The 23,422-nt window shown below is 47.3% G+C and overlaps 1 protein-coding gene across 1 annotated transcript in view; it reads left to right on the top strand.

Moving 5' to 3' along the window:
• Positions 1-23,422, top strand: part of CENPE (centromere protein E) — a 466,760-nt gene that overhangs the window by 51,904 nt on the left and 391,434 nt on the right. The window contains 4 exon segments of the mRNA XM_030192156.1: positions 7,425-7,452; positions 7,455-7,475; positions 7,816-7,903; positions 20,667-20,796. Coding sequence (XP_030048016.1) covers positions 7,425-7,452; positions 7,455-7,475; positions 7,816-7,903; positions 20,667-20,796 — 267 coding nt within the window.

The raw sequence follows: 23,422 nt of genomic DNA, 5'->3' as shown, positions 1-23,422 counted from the left end.
GCCCTTACAACTTGAATGTTGAGAGCCTAGATTCTCCGAGGACAAGCAGGCTGCTTATTCTCACTGATGGGTGACGTCCACGGCAGCCCCAGGATTGGAAAGTCTTCCTAGCAACAGAAGTTTGCTAGCTCTCGTGAGATCCACATGCATCGCGCATGTGCAACCGTCTTCCCGCCCGCTCCCATCGTGCTCCTCAGTCTCTCTTTTTCTGCGGTCAGAACGGACGTGTATCGCTCGTTCGCGGCCCCAGAGAGGCCCCCGTCGCGTTCTAGTGCCTTTTTGGCTTCTTCTTTGTTTCTCCTCTCGTGTGTTTAAAAAAAAAAAAAAAAAGGTGTTTGTTTTCCAGTACTTCTTCGAAGTTTTCCCGCGTAAGTTTCCTTTCTTTTCCGTGCGCGGCCTGTTTCGCTGCCCGTCCGGGTCTTTTCCCTTTTTTTGGTGCCCCTTTTTCGGCATCATCGCTTTTGACCTCGCCGGTGTGATTTTTCCGCCCATGACCTCGAAGCCTGCCAGCGGCCTCAAGAAGTGCACGCGGTGTCACCGGACGATCTCGCTAACTGATAAGACACGTATCGTGTCTTCAGTGTCTCTGGGCTGGTCATCGCCCGGACGCCTGTACGTTGTGCCTCCAACTAAAAAAGAGGACCCAGGCGGCGAGATTGCTCAGTGGAACATCCTGTTCGGAGCCTCATCCGGATCCTTCGCGGAGCCAGCAAGTTACCGAGGTCATCGCCGGTATCGATGTTGGCATCGGAGGGAGCATCGACGTCCGGAGCTCAGTTGATGGCTGTGCCATGAGATCCCACGCTGGTAGCAGTGATCCATCGAGTGGGTCTCCACCTGCATCGAGGCTCCTGCGGTGCAGGCCCCCTGGGACCGACCACCTTTGGACCCGGCCCAGAGGAGATGTTTGGATTCCACGTCTTCCTCTTCGGTACAGATGTCGTGCTTAGCGCGAAGGTGAAGAAGCACCGTCATTGGTCACCTTCCCATCGCGGTCCCGAGAGCTCCGGGTCACCGATGGATTCGGTACCCGTGAAGCGTTGACGCCGGGAGGACTGCTCGCCCTCCATACAAGAGGTGTCAATGCACTCTGCTCCGGACAGGCAGGGATCGCCTCTGTGCCCCAGACAGGTTCTCGGCTAATCGCCGGTACCGGCCCCACTGCCTTGCTCGACAGCCACTCTGGACGAGCGCCTCAGAGCCATACTTCGAGAGATTCTGGAAGGGCTGCTGCGACCTTCTGCTCTGGTACCGCTGGTGCTTGCGCTGGCGGTATCGTCGAGAGATGCAGCAGTTGGCTCTCCGCCCGTGGTGCGGACTGTGACGCCTGTACCGCTTGCGGCACCGGCGTCGGCTGCCACCCAGGAGGACTCCCTGCCGACGTCGCTGGAGGGAGCTTCGTCGCCGCCGACACGGGAGTCTTCTCGGCACCGCTGTAGAGGATAAAGTTCCTCGGCATCGACACTGGCTCGGCTTCGGACTGAAGTTCATGAACTTGTGTCTACCGACGGTGAGGCCTCGTGGAAGGCGGAGGAAGACACCAGGTACTTCTCTGACGAGGAGTCTTGTGGTCTTCCTTCCAATCCCTCTCCTTCACCTGAGAGAGAGCTTTCTCCCCCTGAGAGTCTGTCTTTCTCCTCCTTTGTCCGGGAGATGTCTACGGCCATCCCCTTCCCAGTGGTTACTGAGGATGAGCCCAGGGCTGAGATGTTCGAGGTCCTGGACTATCCTTCGCCACCTAAGGAATCGTCCACTGTTCCCCTTCATAATGTCCTCAAGCAGACATTGATGGCGAACTGGGCGAAACACTTAAGTAACCCCCACATTCCCAAGAAGGTTGAGTCCCAGTATTGAGTCTATGGGGATCCCGAGTTGATGAGCACCCAGTTGCCTCATGATTCTGGAGTTGTGGACTCTGCTCTCAAGAAAGCCAAGAGTAGTAGAGCTTACGCCTTGGCGCCCCCGGGGCGTGAATCTAAGACTCTGGACTCTTTTGGGAGGAAGGCCTACCATTCTGCTATGCTCGTGTCCAAGATCCAATCCTACCAGCTCTACACGAGCATCCACATGCGGAACAATGTGCGGCAGCTGGTGGACTTGGTCGATAAGCTCCCGTCGGAGCAGGCCAAGCCTTTTCAGGAGGTGGTCAGGCAGCTAAAGGCGTGTAGGAAATTCCTGTCCAGGGGTGCCTACGATACTTTTGATGTAGCGTCCAGGGCTGCTGCTCAGGGTATAGTGATGTGCAGACTCTCATGGCTGCGTGCCTCTGACCTGGAGAATAGGGTCCAGCAGCGGATTGCGGATGCTCCTTGCCGGGGGGGGATAATATTTTTGGTGAGTGCATCAAACAGGTGGTAGAACAGCTCCACCAGCGGTACACCGCATTCGATAAGCTCTCCCACCGGACGCCTTCAGCATCTATCTCATCAGGTAGACATTTTTATGGGGGATGGAGGACTGTTCCCTATTCTACTAAGCTTAGGTACAATCCTTCCTCTCGCCAGCATGTTGCCCAGGCCAAACCCCAGCGCACTCGTTCCCGTCAACAGCGTGCACCTCAACAGGCCCCAGCAGCTCCCCAGCAAAAGCAAGGGACGGGCTTTTGACTGGCTCCAGCAGAGCATAGCCGACATCAAGGTGTCCATGCTGGACAATCTGCCAGTCGAGAGGGAGGTTAAAATTGTTTCACTAAAGGTGGCCTCTTGTAACCTCCGACCAGTGGGTTCTTCAAATAGTCCGGCTAGGATACTCCCTCAATTTGACCTCCAGACCTCCAAATTGTCCACCGGGAGCTCAGTCCTTCAGCTTCCAGCACAAGCAGGTACTTGCAGAGGAACTCTCCGCCCTTCTCAGCGCCAATGCGGTCGAGCCCGTGCCACTGGGGCAGGAAGGGCTGGGATTCTATTCCAGGTACTTCCTTGTGGAAAAGAAAACAGGGGGGATGCGTCCCATCCTAGACCTAAGGGCCCTGAACAAATGTACATATTAACATAGTAGATGACGGCAGAAAAAGACCTGCACGGTCCATCCAGTCTGCCCAACAAGACAAACTCATATGTGCTACTTTTTGTGTATATCTTACCTTTGATTTGTAACTGTCATTTTCAGGGCACAGACCGTACAAGTCTGCCCAGCACCATCCCCTCCTCCCAACCACCAGCCCCACTTCCCACCTCTGGCACAGACCGTATAAGTCTGCCCAGCACTATCCCCACCTCCCAACCGCCAGCCCCGCCTCCCACCACCAGCTCTGCCACCCAATCTTTGCTAAGCTCCTAAGGATCCATTTCTTTTGAACAGGATTCCTTTATGTTTATCCCACGCATGTTTGAATTCCGTTACCCATATCTGGTCTGAGAAAAGTTCAGGATGCTTTCCCTGGGCACCCTTCTTCCCATGATTCAGAAAAACGATTGGCTATGCTCTCTGGACTTAAAGGATGCTTATACTCGCATCCCGATACTGCCAGCTCACAGACAGTATCTTTGGTTCTGGCTGGGGACACGGCACTTTCAGTACTGTGTGCTTCCATTCGGTCTCGCCTCTGCACCCAGAGTATTCACGAAATGCCTGGCGGTAGTGGTGGCGTCTTTCCGCAGACTGGGAGTGCATGTGTTCCCTTATCTCGACGATTGGCTGGTAAAGAACACCTCGGAGGCAGGAGCTCTACAGTCCATGCAGGTGACTATTCAACTCCTGGAGCTACTAGGGTTTGTGATAAATTATCCAAAGTTCCACCTTCTCCCAGTCCAAAGACTAGAATTTATAGGAGCTCTGCTGGATTCACAGACTGCTCATGCCTACCTCCCTGAGGCCAGGACAGACAATCTTCTGTCCCTCGTTTCCTGGGTACGAGCGTCTCAGCAGATCACAGCTCGTCAGGTGTTGAGATTGTTGGGCCATATGGCCTCCACAATTCATGTGACTCCCATGGCCCGTCTTCACATGAGATCAGCCCAATGTACCCTAGATTCCCAGTGGTTTCAAGCTGCGGGGGATCTAGAAGATGTTATCCTACTGTCCACAGATTTTCTCAAATCCCTGCATTGGTGGACAATTCGATCCAATTTGACCTTGGAACGTCCTTTTCAAATTCCTCAACCGCAAAAAGTGCTGACAACGGGATGCATCCCTTCTAGGGTGGGGAGCCCATGTCGATGGGCTTCACGCTCAAGGAAGTTGGTCCCTCCAGGAAACCGGTTTTCAGATCAATCTCCTGGAACTGTGAGTGGTCTGGAACGCGCTAAAGGCTTTCAGAGATCGGCTGTCCAATCAAATTATTCAAATTCAGACAGACAATCAGGTTGCCATGTATTACATCAACAAGCAGGGGGGCACCAGATCTCGCCCTCTGTGTCAGGAAGCTGTCCAGATGTGGCTTTGGGCTCGCTGGTATGGCATGTTTCTCCAAGCCACGTATCTGGCAGGAGTTAACAACAGTCTGGCCGACAGGTTGAGCAGGATCATGCAACCTCACGAGTGGTCTCTCAGCTCGAGAGTGGTATGTCAGATCTTCCAAGCGTGAGGCACCCCCCTTGGATCTCTTTGCCACTGAGACCAATCACATGGTCCCTCAGTTCTGTTCCAGACTTCAGGCCCACGGCAGACTAGCGTCGGATGCCTTTCTCCTGCATTGGAGGAAGGGCCTCCTGTATGCATATCCTCCCATACCCCTGGTGGGAAAGACTTTGCTGAAACTCAAGCAGGATCGCGGAACCATGATTCTGATCGCTCCCTTCCTGCCGCATCAGATCTGGTTCCCTCTTCTTCTGGAGTTGTCCTCCGAAGAACTGTGGAGATTGTGAGTGTTTTCCAACCCTCAGAAGGAGGGGGCGCTTCTGCCATCCAACCTCCAGGTCTTGGGCTCTCACAGCCTGGATGTGAGGTGGCGTAAGACTTCGCCTTCCTTGGGTCTTTGTGAGGGGTGTCTCCCGGTCTTGGCTTCCAGGAAAGATTCCACAAAGAGGTGTTATTCGTTCAAATGGAGGAGGTTTGCCATCTGGTGTGACAGGCAAGGCCCTAGATCCTTCTATAACGTATCAGAGTCCTGGTCTCAAGACCAACACTCCGTAAGAGTTCATCTTAGTGCAATTATTGCTTTCATTATCGTGTAAGAAGGTAAACCTATCTCTGTGACAGCCTTTAGTTGTTTGCTTCATGAGAGGTTTGCTTTTGTCAAAGCCCCCTGTCAAACCTCCACCAGTGTCATGGGATCTCAATGTTGTTCTCACCCAGCTGATGAAACCTCCTTTTGAGCCACTGAATTCCTGCCATCTGAAGTACTTGACCTGGAAGGTCATTTTCTTGGTGGCTGTTACTTCAGCTTGTAGAGTCAGTGAGCTCCAAGCCTTGGTAGCCCATGCTCCATATACTAAATTTCATCATAACAGAGTAGTCCTCCGCACTCACCCTAAGTTTTGCTGAAGGTGGTGTCGGAGTTCCACCTGAACCAGCCAATTGTCTTGCCAACATTTTTTTTCCCGTCCTCATACCCGCCCTGCTGAACGTCAGTTGCACACATTGGACTGCAAAAGAGCATTGGCCTTCTGTGTGGAGTGGACAAGCCCATTCAGACAGTCCACCTAAATGTTTGTTTTTTTTTATTCCAACAGAAGGGCAGTGGCTGTCGGGAAACGCACCATTTCAAATTGGCTAGCAGATTGCATATCCTTCATTTATGCCCAGTGTGGGCTGACTCTTGAGGGTCATGTCACGGCTCATAGTGTTTGAGCCATGGTAGCGTCAGTGGCCCACTTGAAGTCAGCCACTATAGAAGAGATTTGCAAGGCTGCGACGTGGTCAGTCCACACATTCACATCACATTACTGCCTTCAGCAGGATACCTGACACAACAGTCGGTTCGGAGCAGTCGGTGCTGCAGAATCTTGTTGAGGGTCTAGAAATCCAACTCCAACCCCACTAGGGCCCATTTTTGTTCTGTTCCAGGCTGCACTCTGTTAGTTTTTCTTGTAGGCCAATTCTTGTTATGTCCTCACCGTTGTGAGGCCCAATTGACCCTGTTTGTTGTTTTGAGTGAGCCTGGGGGCTAGGGATACCCCATCAGTGAGAATATAGATGGAGTTTGATAATCCAAGGATGATAATTGTTTAAAAAGTTTGATGTTTTTGATACTCAGGAATTGGAGCAAAACTAATTGCGGTAGGGAATAACCCTCAAAAACCATGTGATAGTTGTATGTGGGTCATCAAGTAAGACTGCATGGCCATATAGAGCCTTATTAATTATTGTAAGTAGTTTGAATTAAATTTGAGCCAAAACTGGTCACCAGTTTAGTTTACAATAAAATAGGGGACACTCTCAAATCTTGGAACTGCATAGATCAACAGACAGCAGTATTCTGTATAGTCTGTATGCTTCTTATAAAAGAAGCAGAACATCCTTGATATGCCATGTTGCAGTAGTCCATCCTAGACAAAATAAGGGCTTGTACTAAAAGATGAAGATAAAGATAAAAGAATTTTCTAATATTAGCTTTCACAGTACTAAAGAATTTTTTGTTAATAGACTAATCTGACCATAGTAAGTAATCAAGACTGCCAAACCTAAAAGATGGATTTTTTTAATACCTCTATTGGTAGACCTATCCAGAGGAATTTTGTTTTAATCTTTGTTTAATGTTAGTTGAGTATTAATACCCATTTTTCAACAGTAGGCATTGTTTAAAATCCCTGACAATCATTAATATCCTGATTTTTAACCTGAATAGATTTCCTTTTCTTTTGTCGGTGACACTGTTCTAAGTCCCACTCTTGGAAGACCTCGGCCTGTGGATGGGCTCTGTGTTCCCTTTCAGTGCTTCAAAAAAAAAATTTATTTTGTGATTGGCAGCCATACGGGTTCCCTTTATATGCAGGGTTGTGAGTACCACTCTGGTGTTTTGCTCGCTTGATTGATTTGTTATTGCATCTGCAATGGTTGATGGGGCATGGGTGTGCTACAAAGGAACATTCTGCTGCTTGGGCATAGATGCATATTGGATTGTTCCAGGGAGTCCTCTGCTTATGCTGTGATGTCATTGGCAAAATTGAGTTTTCTCTGTCCACCTGCTGGTAGGAAGGGATAACACCCATTGGTTCCGAATAGTGTCATTGACTAAAGAAAAGAATGGGATAAGACACAATTTCTCCTTTACAAGTTTTACAAATAGGGTATGGAACTAATTTTGAATATGCTTCTATGTGTAATCCAAAGTCTGGTAGTAGGAAAGGCTTCATGTGGTAGGTGCTTGACCTCTTTAAAGAAAAGTGGATAGTACTGAGCATGGAGACACACACAAATCTAATTGAAAACTAGTTTTGGTAATTGTTTACACCTTTTTGTTGTGGGGGGAGGGTAGTCCTTTTCAAAGCAAATTTATATCTGTAACCTTTGATTCCCCCCTCCCCCTTTTAATAAAATTGCAGAATCTGGTGGACTTGGCAGGATCTGAGAGAGCAGTCAAACTGGAGCTGAAGGTAAGCTGGTTATTACACATTCTATATTAGTTTGGTGTACTCTCGCCATACTTCTGTAAAGCTGATTTTAGATAGCATAGGTTCTAAACTGAAGAAGAGAAAATGGACATCATGACTTCTGGGCCTTTCAGATCATATTTTTGTGACCCTATGAATTTTATAATGTGTTTTTTAATATGTGAATCTTAAGTTTGATAGCCGTTGATGGCTTATAACTCAGTAGTTATAGTCTTTATACTAAGTAGATAAGCTCTATTTGGACATTGCAATTAATAAAGAAAATGCCAGAGAATTGCTGTAATTGATATGCCTGATGAAAATAAAATTGTGTAATGTACAGGGGTCCGATTAAAAGAAGGATGCAACATCAATAGAAGTCTGTTTACACTTGGACAGGTCATCAAAAGGCTTAGCGATGGCCAGACTGGGTAAGAATATTTTGATTAGATTACCAATGTACCCGTATTCATTATGTACCATGATACATGCAAATCCCTCCTCCAGGCATGCACAAGACATCCCATGCAGCAACTGTGGTTGTCTTTCTGGTGCCAGCTAACCATACACAGGTGAAGTATGCAAAAAAGACTCAAATTTAATAAATACATTAAGAAATTAACAATTACACCAAACCCATCAACCTCACATGGCTTATGCAAACAAAGGGTTGGAACACAATAGAAGACCTATGAGAGGAAGACAGTTTCCAGCCAGAGTCCTGGTAGGAGAAGGGTACAAATGAACACTTCAAGTAAGATTTCTTGTGAATAGGGATGGGCACCCAGAAAGCCTTTCATGTGTTTTTGTTTTTGTTGTTTTTTTTTCTTCGAGGACAAGCGGGGAATTAATTCTCACAAGTGGGTTGACACCGACCCATGTCGCCCTGTCCGGGACTTATGATTAGCAGAAGTAGAGCTTTGTGGAGCGGGAGACACACTCCACTATAGTTTGATTTTGCCCGGTTTTGTTTCTTTTCTTTTCCGTCGTCATTTGAACATTTTAGGCTTTGACTTCAGCCGGGATTTTTCCCTTCCTTTTTGCCATGCTTTGTCGTTTTTTTTCAGGTAATTTAGACGAGGAAGTTTTTTCTTCCATGTCCACGAAGGTTCCGAGGAGCTTTAAGCACTGTACCTGGTGCAATCGGACGATCTCTGGAAAAGACACCCATTCTTGGTGTCTTCAGTGTCTCTGGCCCGACCAGAGCCCGACTAACTGTGTTCTGTCCTTCATATGAAGAAGAGGACCCAGGTTTCCAGAGAGGCTCAACGAGCAAGGATTTTTGGAGCTAAGTCTGGTTCCTCGACGTTGAGTATCGCACCAGGAGCGTTGTTAAGAATGGCTGCAGTTAGACCATTGGACACTGGAAGCAGTGAAGCATCGAGTGGGTCTCCACCTGCCTCGAGGCCGCCTGCTGTGCATGGTTCCATGGACCATCCCTTGTCAGCACACAAAGTAAAAGTAGAGGCTGACCAAAGACGAGTCACCACTGGAGATATGAATCCAACAGTCTTTATTATTATACTTAAAGGAAGACCCGACACGGGCCGTGTTTTGACGCACGCAAGCGTCTACTTCAGGGGTCATACAGTGGGATCTATAAAAAATGTTGGTGGAACAAACATAGGACAAACTGTAAATAAACATATATAGCATTATGCAGAAAAATAAGAATTTAAATTAAGGATGAAAACATTTAAATTAATCAATAAATGTTAATGAATTAAAAGGATGTATTTACGCAAAACACAAAAATATAAAAAGGTAATAAAAATACAAATGAATACTGACACCAATTTTGAATCTAAAAAGGACTCAACAAAAAAGTAATGAATGGTAATATTAACAGTAATACATTTGAACTGATTAAAAAAGTCATAGAGAATTAGAACATTCTATGATAAAAGCAGAAGTAAAGTCATAAACAAAAAACGCTTTAAAAAATAGATACAAGTACAAATATTGAAAAATGATTAAAAATAGGTAAAATGATAAAAAATAAGTAAAAAAGGGGTGATTAAAAAAATAAATATGAAATCTTAAACCAATGGTTTAATTCTATATAGACAACTGACATCTGTTATTGAATTATATTATGGCATGGGGTTGTGTGACCATTTGTGATTTTGTATTTGAAGAGATAAGTAAAAAATGTCTATATAACCAAAGTTTAAATATAAATCATACGAAAAAAACCACGAAGATGGGTTCAGTTTAAATATTATCAGAGACAGCTACAAGCTAGAGTTCGCTACACCTGTCGGCGATGCATCTTTTGCAGTTCTGATGCTCTTCCACCTCCAAAAGGGTGGCATTTGAGACCACACTACGCTCATTGCTAGAGCTTGGGACAGTGGTGCCAGTTCTCCCTTCTGAGACATGTGCGGGGTGGTATTCCCTTTATTTCGTGGTACCTCAAAACGGGGGATCCTTTCGTCCTATCCTTGCTCTCTGGAAAGCGAATCAATTCTTGAGGGTCTGGCATTTCACATGAAAACACTGTGGTCAGTTGTGGCAGCAGGACAGCCGGGAGAATTTCTAATGGTGTTGGATCTCAGAGGCTTACCTCCATATCCCTATTTGGCCCCCATATCAGTGCTTCCTGCATTTTGCCTTTCTGGGGTACCTATCCTTTGGCCTGTCTACAGCTCCTTGTACCTTCTCCAAGGCTATGGTGGTAGTTGTGGCGGTGTTTCTGTGAAGAAAGGAATCAGAGTTCATCCCTAGCTGGATGACTGGTTGATTCGAGTGGACTCTGTGCAGGAGAGTCACAGGGACACTGCCCGGGGTCATTTCGTTGCTGTAGTCTTTGGGCTGGTTAATTATCCTTCCCAAATACCACCTAGTCCTTTCACAAATTTTGGATTAATTGGGAACTTGCTTTGACACGTCACAGGGCTGTGTCTTCTTGCTGGAGGAACAGATGGCAAACTCTGCTTTCAGATTTTCAACCTCCTGCAGTTGTCAAGACCTTTCAGGTGTTGGGCTGTATGGCTGTGACCCTGTAGGTAGTGCTCGCTGCTCAGCAGATGGTCACCAGTCTCTCAGGATTATCGGCACCGTCTTCCATGGTTACTCCAGGCCTAGTCCAGTATGGCCTATTGGCTTCATGACCTCTACTTGTTGATGGGATTGCCTCTTATGTCGATGCAGTGGGTGATCATGCTGATGGATGCCAGCCTGACAGGTTGGGGGGCTCATTGTCTCCACTGCTGTACGCAGAGGACTAGGACTGCGTTGGAAGCACTTGGCCAATCAATCACCTGCAGTTGAGTGTGATCCTGAATGCCTTGCGGGTGTTTCAGGGTCTGCTGACAGACAGGGCAGTCCGAGTGTTTTCAGACAACACAAAGGCAGTGGCTTACATCAATCGTCAGGGCGGCACCCAGAGTTGTGCTCTTGCTGCCAAGGTGGGTCACCTCTTTGAATGGGCAGAAGCCCACCTTTAATGTTTGTTGGCAGCACACATTGCGGGTCAAAGCAATGTGCAAGCAGATTTTCTCAGCCGTCCTAGTCTGAATCCAGTGGAATGTGATCTGTCCGCGCAGGCCATTCGTTTGGTTTGTTGAAAATGGGGCACACCAGCGATGGATCCAATGGCAACCCAGGCAAATGCCAAGAAATCTGGGTCCACCAGGCTGGATGCACTTCTCCAGCCCTGGCCTGAGTCTGCACTTTTGTATATATTTCCTCTGAGGCCCTTGATTGGTAGAGTCCTGCTCTGGATCGGGCAGCACCCAGGATGGTTCATTCTGGTGGCTCCTGATTGGGCTCAGAGCCCTTGGTATGCATACTTAGTTCGGCTTCTGGTGGAGCTGCTATTTCGCCTTCCAGTCTACCCCAGTCTTCATCAGGGGCCGGTTCAGATAGAGGATCCCTACCTCTTTGGACTTGTGGCTTTACTCTAGAGTGGGCTCATTTGATATTTGGTGATTGTTTCTGAGTCTGCAACAAGGTAGCTGTCTACCTTAACGGCATATGCCCATGTTTGGCATACCTTTGTTGTGTGGTGTGAGGCTTGCGCTTGGTCACCCTTGCAGGCGTTGGTGTCCCAGCTCTTGGCCTTCTTGCAAGACAGTTTGCAGAAAGGGTTGGCCTATAATTTGCTTTGAGTGCAGGTTGTGGCTGTAGCCTGTTTTGGGATGTCTGGTTCGTCCCTGGCTGCTCATCAAAACGTGGTTCATTTTTTTGCTGCGAGGTGTACATCATCTGCATTCTCCGTTGCATCGGCCATGTCTGGCTGGAACCTTAATTTAGTCTGGGCATTACAAGGAGTGCCCTTTGAGCCCTTGCAGAGGCCTTCTCATAAGGATCTCACCTTAAAGGTGGTGTTTTTGGTGACTATGGCATCTGCACATAGGGTTTCGGAGATTCATGCCCTGTTGTGTTGAGATCCCTTTTTTGCAGTTTTTGGAGTCTGGAGTAACCTTGCGGACGGTGTCCTCCTTTTTGCCAAAGGTCATCTTGGCTTTTCTTCTCAATCAGCCTTTTATTTTCTTCCATCCTTTCAGGAGGAGAATTATCCCATGGATTTCTGGAAGCCTCTGCTCTTGGATGTCGATTGAGTCATTCTCCGCTACTTGCAGATGTCTGAGTTTCAACGGTCAGATCATCTGTTTGTTTTTCTTTTGGGTTCCTGGCGGGGTAATGTAGCTTCGAAAGCTACTATCGCCGGATGGATCAAGGATTTGATTGCTTCGGCTTATCTTCTGAGTGGCTGTGTTGCGCCGGAGGTGTTTTGTGCTCATTCTACTTATTTTTCTGTCGTTTTTATTTCTCTGCTGTGTGTGTTGTTCCTTCCACTTAGGTTGTTGCAAAAAAAAAACAAACAAAAAAAAGGTAAGAAAGAATATGGTATGTCTGATTTGGCAGTCTGCCATGAATTACAGTTCTGTTTTGACTGCTGTGGTTAATAGTTGTTGAGGAAGGTTTCCGGTTTGATGCCGGGTTCTGTTGTAATAAGACATATATTGGTTGATGGAAGGTCTGGTTGTCCAGTATCACTCACATCACTCACTTCAGTTAGTAATCTCTATCTCCACCTGCTGGTAGATGGACACAACCCACCAGTTACTAGATTCATTTGCTGTGTCTAATGGAAAGAAAATGATCAGGTAAGACATAATTTACCATTTTTGGGGGGGTAGGAAAAAGCCTCAGAAAGCCATTGTTGTTTGTAACATAGTAGATGACTGCAGATAAAGACATGTATATAGAGAATGGGACGGGTACCCGCAATCACCATGGGGACAGGTACACAGCCCATGTGTTTTCTACTTTGAACCCTGTTAATGAACTGGACTGTTGTTTATGTTTGAGTGATGCAGACAACAATATTTTGATTTTTTGGAAAAACGAGCAAATATGCTGGCCACAACTAGCAAAATTTGCATGGGGAATTCTGTACATTACTGCTTCCAGCACATCTAATATGACATTGTCTGTTGCAGGAAGGACTGTGGAAGACAGAGCTAGAAGTCAATCCTGAGATTGTTGATGACTTATTCATCCACAGATTTAAAAAAAAATCTTAAAAGTGCTTCATAGGGCATATTTCTCCCCTGCTAGGTTATGCAAAACTTGTTGTATTTTGTACCCCTGGACAATTTAACAGGGTGGATTAGGATTTCTTGGGTTTGTAGAAGTAAGGGGTTGGAAGGGTAGAATGTGTTGGTTGTAGGGGGGGGGGGGGGGTTATTATAGTTGATCATTGTTATTCTTTTCTATTTGTGATTTATAAACTGTCGCACAGGCATATTGTTCCTTTTTATACTTTAATAAAAAGATTTAAATATACAATTCCTCAGCAATCCTCCAGACCATTCAAGACGCTTGGGTTATGCACTCCTACCAGCAGAGGGAGACCGAGAACACTAAAACTTCTTATACAAGTAGCCTGTGCAGACCTTCTACTAACCAGTATTTTCTCAGTCTCAGCAGAGGGTAGAAGTGTGCAGCCTGTGCAGTGTACTCAGTCTGGTACGCCCGTTTGGGGTTTCTAGGTTGGGTTGTAAATGTTAGAGAACCCACACTTGGATCCCTATTACAGGGTGCAAGTCCTAAGGGGCTTCTTGTTCCCTGTGGGGTGTCACACCCGGGTGGCCGGGTCCCTCCCCCTGTGCTCTTCCTCTGGAGGACTGCTTGACCTCGGCTACAGACCTCGTTCTGTACCCTTGGGGCGTTTAGGCATCAGCAACGAGGTTTAATAAAAATAAAATAAAGGCGGCTATTTTGGCCGTTCTTGTGGCAGTCCAGAGATAAAATGTCTTCTAGGGCGTTCTTCCCTTAGTCGGTTTTGCCTATTAGTCTGTCAGGGCACAAAGCAACTGTTCGTTTTTATTGTGTTCGTGGCCATTATGTCTAAGCGGGCGAGGTGTCAGTTTTGAGCGAAGCGCGGCGTTGAAGTGAAAGGTGGCCAATGTAAATTTTGTGGGGAGCCTACGTTGTCAGCGCTCTTGCCCCCCGTGCTTTCCCCTGAGTCGGCGGAGGTGTTGGGCGGTGATTTGACCGCACATTCTGGGCCGGCAACGCGGCCATTTTGGCTGTGCGTTCCGGGTTGGCCTCGACGGAGCCGGTTTTGACGGGAAGCGCGACCCTTTTGGTCGCGCATTCCGTACCGGCACTGGGGAAGCCATGTGTGGCGGGAAGCGCGCCTAGTTTAGCCGCGGATCATGCGATGGACCTGCTGCCTCGGGAGCGAGGGGGGTCCGTTGCGGAGACTGCGTGAAGTGTTGGGGCTTCAGCAGCGTCGGGGGGGGGGGGCTGGTTTCCCCCCCCCCCCCCCCCCCCCGAGTTTATTTGGTCTCTGTATAATGCCTGGAGAGCTGGCCCCTCTCAGGCTGTTTGTTCCCCGGAGGCTGCTAGCTCAGTGGGAGTTAAGCGCCCACGGGTGGATATTTCAGAGCCTATGGAGATACTTTCTCTGCCTGGGTCGGAGGTTTGGAGTGACCCAGGACAGGAGGATCTCTTAGATGAGTCTGAGGATCAGGGTGAGCTAAGGCCTGGGGAAGATTCTTCAGTGGTTCGTATTTTTCATATGGAGGAATTGTTAGAGCTCATTGATCAGGTGATCTCTACTTTGAAGTTGCTCCGGCGGCCACTCCCTCTGCGGAGGAACCCCAGGTAGATCCCTTGGTTAAGGGGATTCGGAGAGCCTCCCGTTCCTTTTCCATGAATTCAGACATTAGAGACATGGTTTTTCAGGAATGATCTATGCCGGAGGCTGCTTGTAAACTGTCTAGGGCTATGGCGCGGCTGTATCCCTTTCCTCCAGAAGATTTGGCCCTGCTGAAACCACCTACTGTGGATGCGGTGGTTACGGCGGTTACTAAGGCTACGGCCATTCCGGTGGATGGGGGTACAGCCTTACAGGATCCTCAGGCTAGGAAGCTAGAGTCCTTTCTGAAGCGCAGCTTTGATTTGTCGGCTTTGGCCTTGCAAGTCTCTGTGTGTGGGGGCTTGGTAGCCAGAGCTTGTTTCCGTTGGGCGGAGAAACTCTTGGATGAGCCTGCGTTAGATAGGACTGGTTTGGTTCAGGACCTGGCCAAATTGGAGATGGGGTCTTTGTTTTTGGCGGACCCTTTATGATTTGCTAAGGGCTTCAGCTAAGAATATGGCTCTGGCGGTGACGGCTCGCAGGACTCTTTGGCTTAGGGGCTGGGTGGCAGATGTGGCCTCTAAAGCAAAGTTGTGTTCTCTACCTTTCAAAGGTTCTATGTTGTTTGGAGAGGCCTTGGATAAACTGATGAGTGGTCTTGGGGATACCAAGGTCTCATGGTTGCCGGAGTTATGGCCTAAGGCGGCTAGTCGAGGTGGTTCGGCTAGAGGTCGGTTTAAGGACGCAAGGCGGTACAGGCCGAACAGATTTGTATCTCCTTCTAAAAGCCATTTTTTCCAGCGGACGCAGTCCTTTCGAGGGGGTTGTCGAGGAGGTCGGGACTCCTCCGGAGGTGCCGGAAATGGTAATAAGTCCTCCTTATGAAGGTGTGCGGGTCCAGCCTCTGGTGAAGGTTGGGGCGCGACTTCATCTGTTTTATCAGGGGTGGACCCAAATTACTTCAGATCAGTGGGTGCTGGAGGTCGTTCGCGACGGTTATGCGCTCGAGTTCGAGCACCCCCTGCCGGATCTGTTTCTTCCCTCTCCTTGTCACTCTCAAGTCAAGAGACTCTGGGTCGCTTAATCCAGTTGGGAGCTGTGGTACCCGTTCCTTGGCACGAGCAGGGAATGGGTTGTTATTCCATTTACTTTGTGGTGCCGAAGGAGGAGGACAGAAGTGTCCTAAAAACAAACAACAAAGAGTCCAAAATCTCCCGCAAGAAAACAACAAAACAAGCGGAAGATATCCAGAAATTACCTACAGACTGTCAGAGCAGGGCTGATGCAAGGGTATGAGTCGTTAATCAAGGTTGCCTGGTGAAGTCAAGCATGTAGAGATTATTCAGCTATGTAAGATCGTCTCACTTTTTGTGAGATCCTTTTTGGAGGAATACCAGTATAAGCCAGTCTGCCGAAGGAGGAGGACCAGTTTCGACCCATTTTAGATCTCAAGAGAGTCAATGGGGTGCTCAAGGTGCCATCCTTCCGCATGACTCTGCGCTCGGTCATAGTGGCTGTTTGTCAGGGAGAATTTCTCACGTCACTGGACCTCACGGAAGCGTATCTGCACGTACCGATTTGAGAGGCCCATCAGCTTTTCTTTCGTTTTGCTCTTTTAGGGAGGCACTTTCAGTTCTGTGCTCTGCCTTTTGGTCTGGCAAGGGCTCCACACACCTTCTCCAAGATAATGGTGGTGGTAGCAGCGGCTTTGTGGAGGCAGGGAATTCTGGTGCATCCATATCTGGACGACTGGTCGATCCGGGCGAAGTCTCGGGCTCGCAGTGTTGCGGCGACGGCTCAGGTGGTCGCATTTCTGGAATCGCTCGGATGGGTAGTGAATGTAGTCAAAAGTCAGTTGATCCCATCGCAGAGTCTGGAGTACTTGGGAGTGCGGTTCGACACGGCAGTGGGTTGTGTTTTTCTGCCGGATTCTTGGATCGCCTCTCTTCAGCAGCAGGTCTGGCTGTTAATGTCCGTTCAGAGTCCGACAGTTCGAATGTACCTTCGGGTTCTGGACCTCATGGCAGGGACAATAGAGGTAGTACCATGGGCCAGGGTGCATATGTGTCAGCTTCAGGCAGCTCTGTTCTTCCAGTGGTCTCCCCAGGTACACAGTTTGGAGTTGCGGTTGCCATTGAGGGAGGCTTATCGGCGCAGTCTCCAGTGGTGGCTGTGCTCGGCTCATCTGAAAAGGGGCATGCCGTTGGAACCTCCTCAGTGGGTGATTCTGGTAACAGATGCCAGTCTGCTGGACTGGGGAGCTCAGTGTCTCGGTTGGTCCGCGCAGGGGCGGTGGTCGACTGAGGAAGCTCAGTGGTCTATCAACCAGTTGGCGACGAGGGTGATTCGGCTAGCTGTGGTGTTTCACTCAACTGTGGTCGGAAAGGCGGTAAGAGCCATGTCCGAGAACTCGACAGCGGTAGCGTATGTCAACCGGCAGGGCGGTACAAAGAGTCCACGGTTGGCAATCGAGACGGCTCTGCTCATGAGTTGGGCGGAAAGGCATCTAGTGCAGATTTCGGCGGCGCACATGGCCAGGGTGGACAACGTGAACACGGATTTGCTAAGCGGACACATGTTGAACCCTGGAGAATGGTCTCTGCACCGGTCGATGTTCAACCAGATAGTTCTAAAGTGGGGAATACCAGGTTCCTCGGTATTTCAGTCTGCGTCGGGATCTGCGAGCGGAAGGGATCGATGCGTTGGTCCTTCCGTGGCCTCAGCGGGTGTTGCTGTATGTGTTTCCCCCGTTGCCCTTGATAGGTCGAGTCCTACAGAGGGTAGAATGTCATGCAGGTCCGGTGTTGTTGATGGCTCCGAATTGGCTGCGTCGGCCGTGGTTCGGGGATCTGATGCACTTGTTAGAAGGTGAGCCTCTGCAGCTGGGGGGCTTGGTGCTGTTGTGTCAGGGTCCAGTTGTCATGCCGGATCTGGCTCAGTTCTCTCTTACGGTGTGGCCCTTGAGTGTGGGGACCGGGCGTGTGTCCCTTCGATAGCTTCTGTGTCGTTCATTTTAGATTTCTTGCAGGATGGTTTTGAGAAGGGCCTTTCATTGTCATCTTTGAAGGTGCAGCTGGCTGCTTTGGCGTGTTTTCGGGGTAAGGTGCAGGGCAGGTCGGTTGTGTCTTCCCCGGATGTGGTCCGTTTTTTGAGGGGGGTGAAGTTGCTTCGTCCTCCTCAGCGGCTGGAATTGCCTCAGTGGGATCTTAATATCGTTCTTGACTCTTTGGCGGGTTCTCCTTTTGAGCCTTTGGAGTCTTGTTCGATAAAAAGAACTTACTATGAAGGTGGTCTTTTTGGTAGCTATATCGTCGGCTCGCAGGATTTCGGAACTTCAGGCTCTTTCATGTAGGCCTCCGTTTCTGTGGTTTTCTAAGGAAAAGGTTTCGCTGCGTCCAGTCCCTTCGTTTTTGCCTAAGGTGGTATCCTCCTTTCATGTCAATCAGGTGATTTCGTTGCCGGTCTTGGGGGACCGGACGGGGGCTGCTTCTCAGCGTCGTTTGGCAAAATTGGATGTGCGCAGAGTGTTGAAGGTTTACTTGCGCAGGTCGGAGGAATTCAGGTCTTCAGACAGGTTATTTGTCCTTCATGGGGGGCCCAAGAAGGGAGCGGCTGCTTCTAAGGCATCTATAGCTCGGTGGTTGAAGGATGCCATCTCTTCGGCTTACATATTGCATGGCCGTACGGTGCCGGTGGGACTCAAGGCACATTCCACTATGGGGATGGCGGCTTCTTGGGCAGAGAGTAGTTTTGTTCCACCGGTGGACATTTGTAGAGCGGCGGTGTGGTCCTCCCTGCATTCTTTTGTCAAACATTACAGAGTGGATGTACAGGCAAGGGAGGATGTCAGTTTTGGAGCTGCAGTCCTGTCCTCTGGGCTTCGCAGGTCCCAACCTTAGATGTGTTTACTGCTTTGGTACATCCCAAGCGTCTTGAACGGTCTGGAGGATTGCTGAGGAAGGTGAAATTAGGCCTTACCTGCTAATTTTCTTTCCTCTAGATCCTCCAGACTGTTCAAGAGCCCACACAGTGTATCGGACAGTTCATTATGATATTTTCTTTAGACTTCAGTTGCTGATATTTCTAGTAGCTCCTGTGATTTGGGTCCTGGAATTTTACTAAGGGCAGTTTGTGGTACCGTTTGTGCCCATCTGCAGTTGAATTCCCCCGTCTTAAGGGGAGGAGATCTGAGTGTGGATTCAGTGGTTTTGTTTAGGTGGAGGTGTTTTGTTCCTCTGCTTTGTTACTGTTTTACTGGTTAGTAGAAGGTCTGCACAGGCTACTTGTATAAGAAGTTTTAGTGTTCTCAGTCTCCCTCTGCTGGTAGGAGTGCATAACCCAAGCATCTTGAATGGTCTGGAGGATCTAGAGGAAAGAAAATTAGCAGGTAAGGCCTAATTTCACCTTATAAGTGCTTGAGGCTTCTGCAGATGAGGACAGAGCCCATGGGGATGGTGCGGGAATGGGGATGGAACCTGTGGGGCTCAGTTGGGGACGGAGCCCGCGGGGATGGGGTGGGGACAAAGTTAAACTTTGTCCCCGTGTCATTCTCTACCTTGTAAACGGGACCGCTGTGCCAGAAGGGGGAGGAAGGAAGTCTCCTCCCCAGGATTAATCCAAGCCCCACAAATTGCCACCAGCAGATACTTTCAAATATTTTTTATTTTTGTTTCCAAGTTACAAACAAAAGCTTCAGTCCAGCCCTGGGTTAGGGCTGCCCCAGGCAGGTTAGGGCTGCCCCAGGCAGGGTAGTGCTGCCCCTCACCCAGCAATCCAAAGTCTCTGACCTTTCTTGAGGGCTGCAATAGTCCCCTTTGGAAATACTTCCTTTTCACAGTACGTATCACAAGCAGTGCTGGCCCAAAGTACGTATCACAAGCAGTGCTGGCCTTTCAGCAAAATTGTTCCCTCCTGTCCAACCAGGGTTTCCAGCTCCCACAGTTCTTACACAACAAACAGGAGCATCTGGGGAACCAGGCGTATAACTCTTCCAGTCCTCTGCCCTTCCCCCACAGCAAACAGTTCAAATCAAAACAGGCTTCTTCCTTACAACAGGTTTTAAATCAAAACTTTTAAACACATAACTTTCCCCCTTTAGGTGCTACCTTCCTCAGGGCTCTCCAGCTCCCATTCCATCCTTTCTGCTTCTTGCTCAGCCTCCTTAACCCCCTCCTCCACCTGCTTCTCACCCCACCCTTCCCTCTACAGGTGGGAGGCATCATGTATTGATTACGGAGCCAGGGAACTGGGCTTCTTCCTTCTCCCTCCCTCTTGTGGTCAGAGTGGGTATATAATCATGTCTATCCCTGGGGCTCCCCTTGCTGAGACGGGCAATGCATTCTGGGAGACGTAGTTCAGGATTTTGTTGTATCATTTTGTACCTCTGGGCTGTAGCCTTGTCACAACCTGTATGGTCCATCCAGTCTGCCCAACAAGATAAACTCATAATATAAGGTGTGATGAGATGCTACATATGTATACATGATCTTGATTTTGTCCTTGCTATTTTCGGGGCACAGACTGTAGATGTCTGCCCAGCACTGGCTTTGCTTCCCAATTACTGGTGGTGCCATCTAATTACCACTACCCACTTTTCAATCATTAGCTTGAAAAAACCTCCCCATTCTTTTATACGTATGCAAGTACTATCGTGGATATGCAGCTTCAATTAATCCAAATAACATTTTGAGCTACTCTCGACCAACTATGATATAGTAAATCATCTGTGAAATATATTTTCACTTATTTTACTCTATCTGCAGTCAGCATTCCCAATATCACGTGAAGTTCTATTTACAAACTCCACTATGACGTGGACAGTGTTTCAGGGCTGCTCCACCGCTATGTTCAGGTCTCTTCAAAACTGTTGCTCAAATCGGCCTTATTTAGTAACAGCTTCTTCTCTACACATAGGGAATTGAAAGTTGAAAATTAGTGGGGTTTTTTATTTTTTTAACCACTGCCCTCCTTTTTTATTTTGAGTGGATTGATATGTTCATTACTCATGCTATTCATTAAAAAGTAACACAATAAATTTCAAGAACTGTTAGTTTCAGAGGCTGCTGAGTGTATTAATGTTGAATTTTCTTTTCTTACAGAGGATTTATAAACTACAGAGATAGTAAGCTAACACGAATTCTGCAAACATCTTTGGGTGGAAATGCAAAAACAGTGATCATTTGCACAATTAATCCTGTTTGTTTTGATGAAACTATTAGCACTCTTCAGGTAAAAAGTTATTATTTTCCTTAGTACAAGAAATTGCTATACTCTTATTATACTTTTTTGTTAAACACAAATGCTTTCCAGGTCAGAGCTAGCTTCTTATGAAGCTGTGGTGCTATGAACATTTGTATGCATCTGGGATTCACTTTTAAGGCTCTGTTTATTTTTAATCTCTACCCCCTTTATTAGCCCAGCTATCACTATAGTGATCTGTCAGGGGCAACACCATGGCTCCTTTAGATACTGGTACTATACATAATCAGTCTGAGATTGGTCATCAAGCGATGGCATGAAATGACTAAATATCCTCCTTAGTTTTTGAACATTCTTGATAGAATCCTGCAGTTCCTTCTGTCTGTAGCACCAGGAACCAGATTTTAGTATAGACAGCACTGCCATGGCATCATGTCATCCCAACATTCTGTAAGATTTTTCCTTCTGATTTCTTATCAAAATGCGTAATGTTGCTAATCTGCTGTGTTTGCAGCCTTTGGGATTATGGACATGGAGCATATTGGTAAGTGAAAGTCAAACAAGATAGCATAGAAAGAGCAAACAATCATCTCCTTAAAATAAGTTGTTTTAGACGTGCATCTTTTGTTGCAGCTGACCCACAAAATATAGTGGATGCAACTGTATAGCATTGAAGGTTGTAGAACCAGGACTATCGTAAGACTAAATAGCTCTGGGTTCCCAAGAGATTGGGGTCCCTTTCCAGTTATGTGATTTGATAGAATGGTCCCCCTTCTGATATTATAGTGGGTTTTCATGGAATAATATGGCTGCTTGGAGCTAAGATCGACGAAAACAGAAGAACAAAGTCCCTCGCACAAATCAAGCAAGCAAAACACAGCGAAGGTGACACCAAAATTAGGAGCTAGATGATGTGTAGGTCACATAAAGGTTTTATTCAAACGTCCAATGGACTTGACACAAATCGTGTTTTGGCTGCAATGGCCTGCCTCAGGAGTCTCTAACAGTAAGAAATATATATAATATAAATAATAACAAAAGAAATATGTAATTAAGAAAAGAAAAACATACCAAATTAAAAATGACAGCTACAAAATGAATAATAAAAAAAAAACTGATACAATCATTATACGCCACTTTAAACCTTATAAAAACATATCAAGTGTGTAAGAACTAATAAAGTAACTTAGACACATACTGATGAAATCAATGTACATCACTTTATAACATATAAATTCAATTCAGGTCCTATATACTGCTAATATCCCCCATTCTGAGTTCAGTGCTGTTTACATACTAAGTGGTACTTAGGGTTGATACAGTGTTGGATATGGAACATTTGTTGAATACGGTTTTAAAAACTTGTTAGATAAAATCAATCTTGTATAAAACTATAGAGTGTGGGAGTAGTCGATGTGTTTGGTTTTTTTAACAAGCAGTTAGCACTAATTAGGTTTAATGGCATTTACATGTGTAAATTTAGGTGCAGGATTCAAACCATATCAAACAGGTATAGGAAGTAATAAAGTAACTTAGATACATACTTTCAATAAAAGCCAAGTCTAAACATATGTATGCTTAGATGCATGCTGTCAATAAAAACCAGGACTATAAATTTAAACTAAAAGGCAAATTTATCAGGAGATCGATTAAGCTGGCTATATTGATGGAATAAGGATGATACCTTCAATATGGATGTGTTCAACACTCTAGCTCTCATATAGCATCAAACGTCAATGCACCTTAAAAGTGAAGTAAAATGAGATGACCAGTTCTGAATATCCATCGATAGCTACACAAAGAGGGCATAATCGAACGGGGCGCCCAAGTTTTCCTGAGGGCGTCCTTTCAGGATGTCCCCGCGAAGGGGTGGGGAAAGCCGTAATATCGAAACAAGATGGACAACCATCTTTCGTTTTGATAATACAGTCGGGGACGCCCAAATCTCAACATTTAGGTCGACCTAATTGTTGAGATTGTCGACCTTAGAGATGGTTGTCCCCGATTTTTGGCGATAATGGAAACCGAGGATGCCCATCTCAAAAACGACCAAATCCAACTCATTTGGTCGTGGGAGGAGTCAGCATTCGTAGTGCACTGGTCCCCCTGACATGCCAGGACACCAACCGGCACCCTAGGGGGCACTGCAGTGAACTAACTGATGCACTAATTGAACGGAAAAAGTCCTTTCCTTAGCGATTCGGAAAGGAACGGGCATGCATGAAAGAAATCGCATGCAAATGAACTGCTTGCTGTTAGCTCATTTGCACATGATTTCCTTCCTAAGGAGGGGAAGCCAGTGCAGAGCAGCCAAGCATTAAGCATTGCTGCTCTGCACATGACAAAGACAGCTTCATACACGCAGACAAGCTGCATGTATAATAACCGTCGACAACCTTAAATAAATTGCCATCTACAACCTTAGAAAAATACAAGTCCAGGTGAAAACGTCCAAGTGCTCGTCAGGGACGTCTTTTTTTTTTTTTTTTTTTTTTTGAGTATGGGTGAAGGACGTCCTTCGCTATGCCTTCGTCCCTGCGACGGCAGTTGAGGACGTCCAAAATGTGGATGTTTCTGTGAGAAGGATGTCTATGCCTTTGCTATGCCTTCGACACCCCCTTTATTTATTTGGATTTTGGATCACAAGTAGCAGCAG

The sequence above is a fragment of the Microcaecilia unicolor genome, chromosome 2 (assembly GCF_901765095.1).
Source record: "Microcaecilia unicolor chromosome 2, aMicUni1.1, whole genome shotgun sequence".
Lineage (NCBI taxonomy): Eukaryota > Metazoa > Chordata > Amphibia > Gymnophiona > Siphonopidae > Microcaecilia > Microcaecilia unicolor.
Note: the sequence above shows the minus strand (reverse complement) of the source record. Positions and strands in the feature narration are given on the sequence as shown.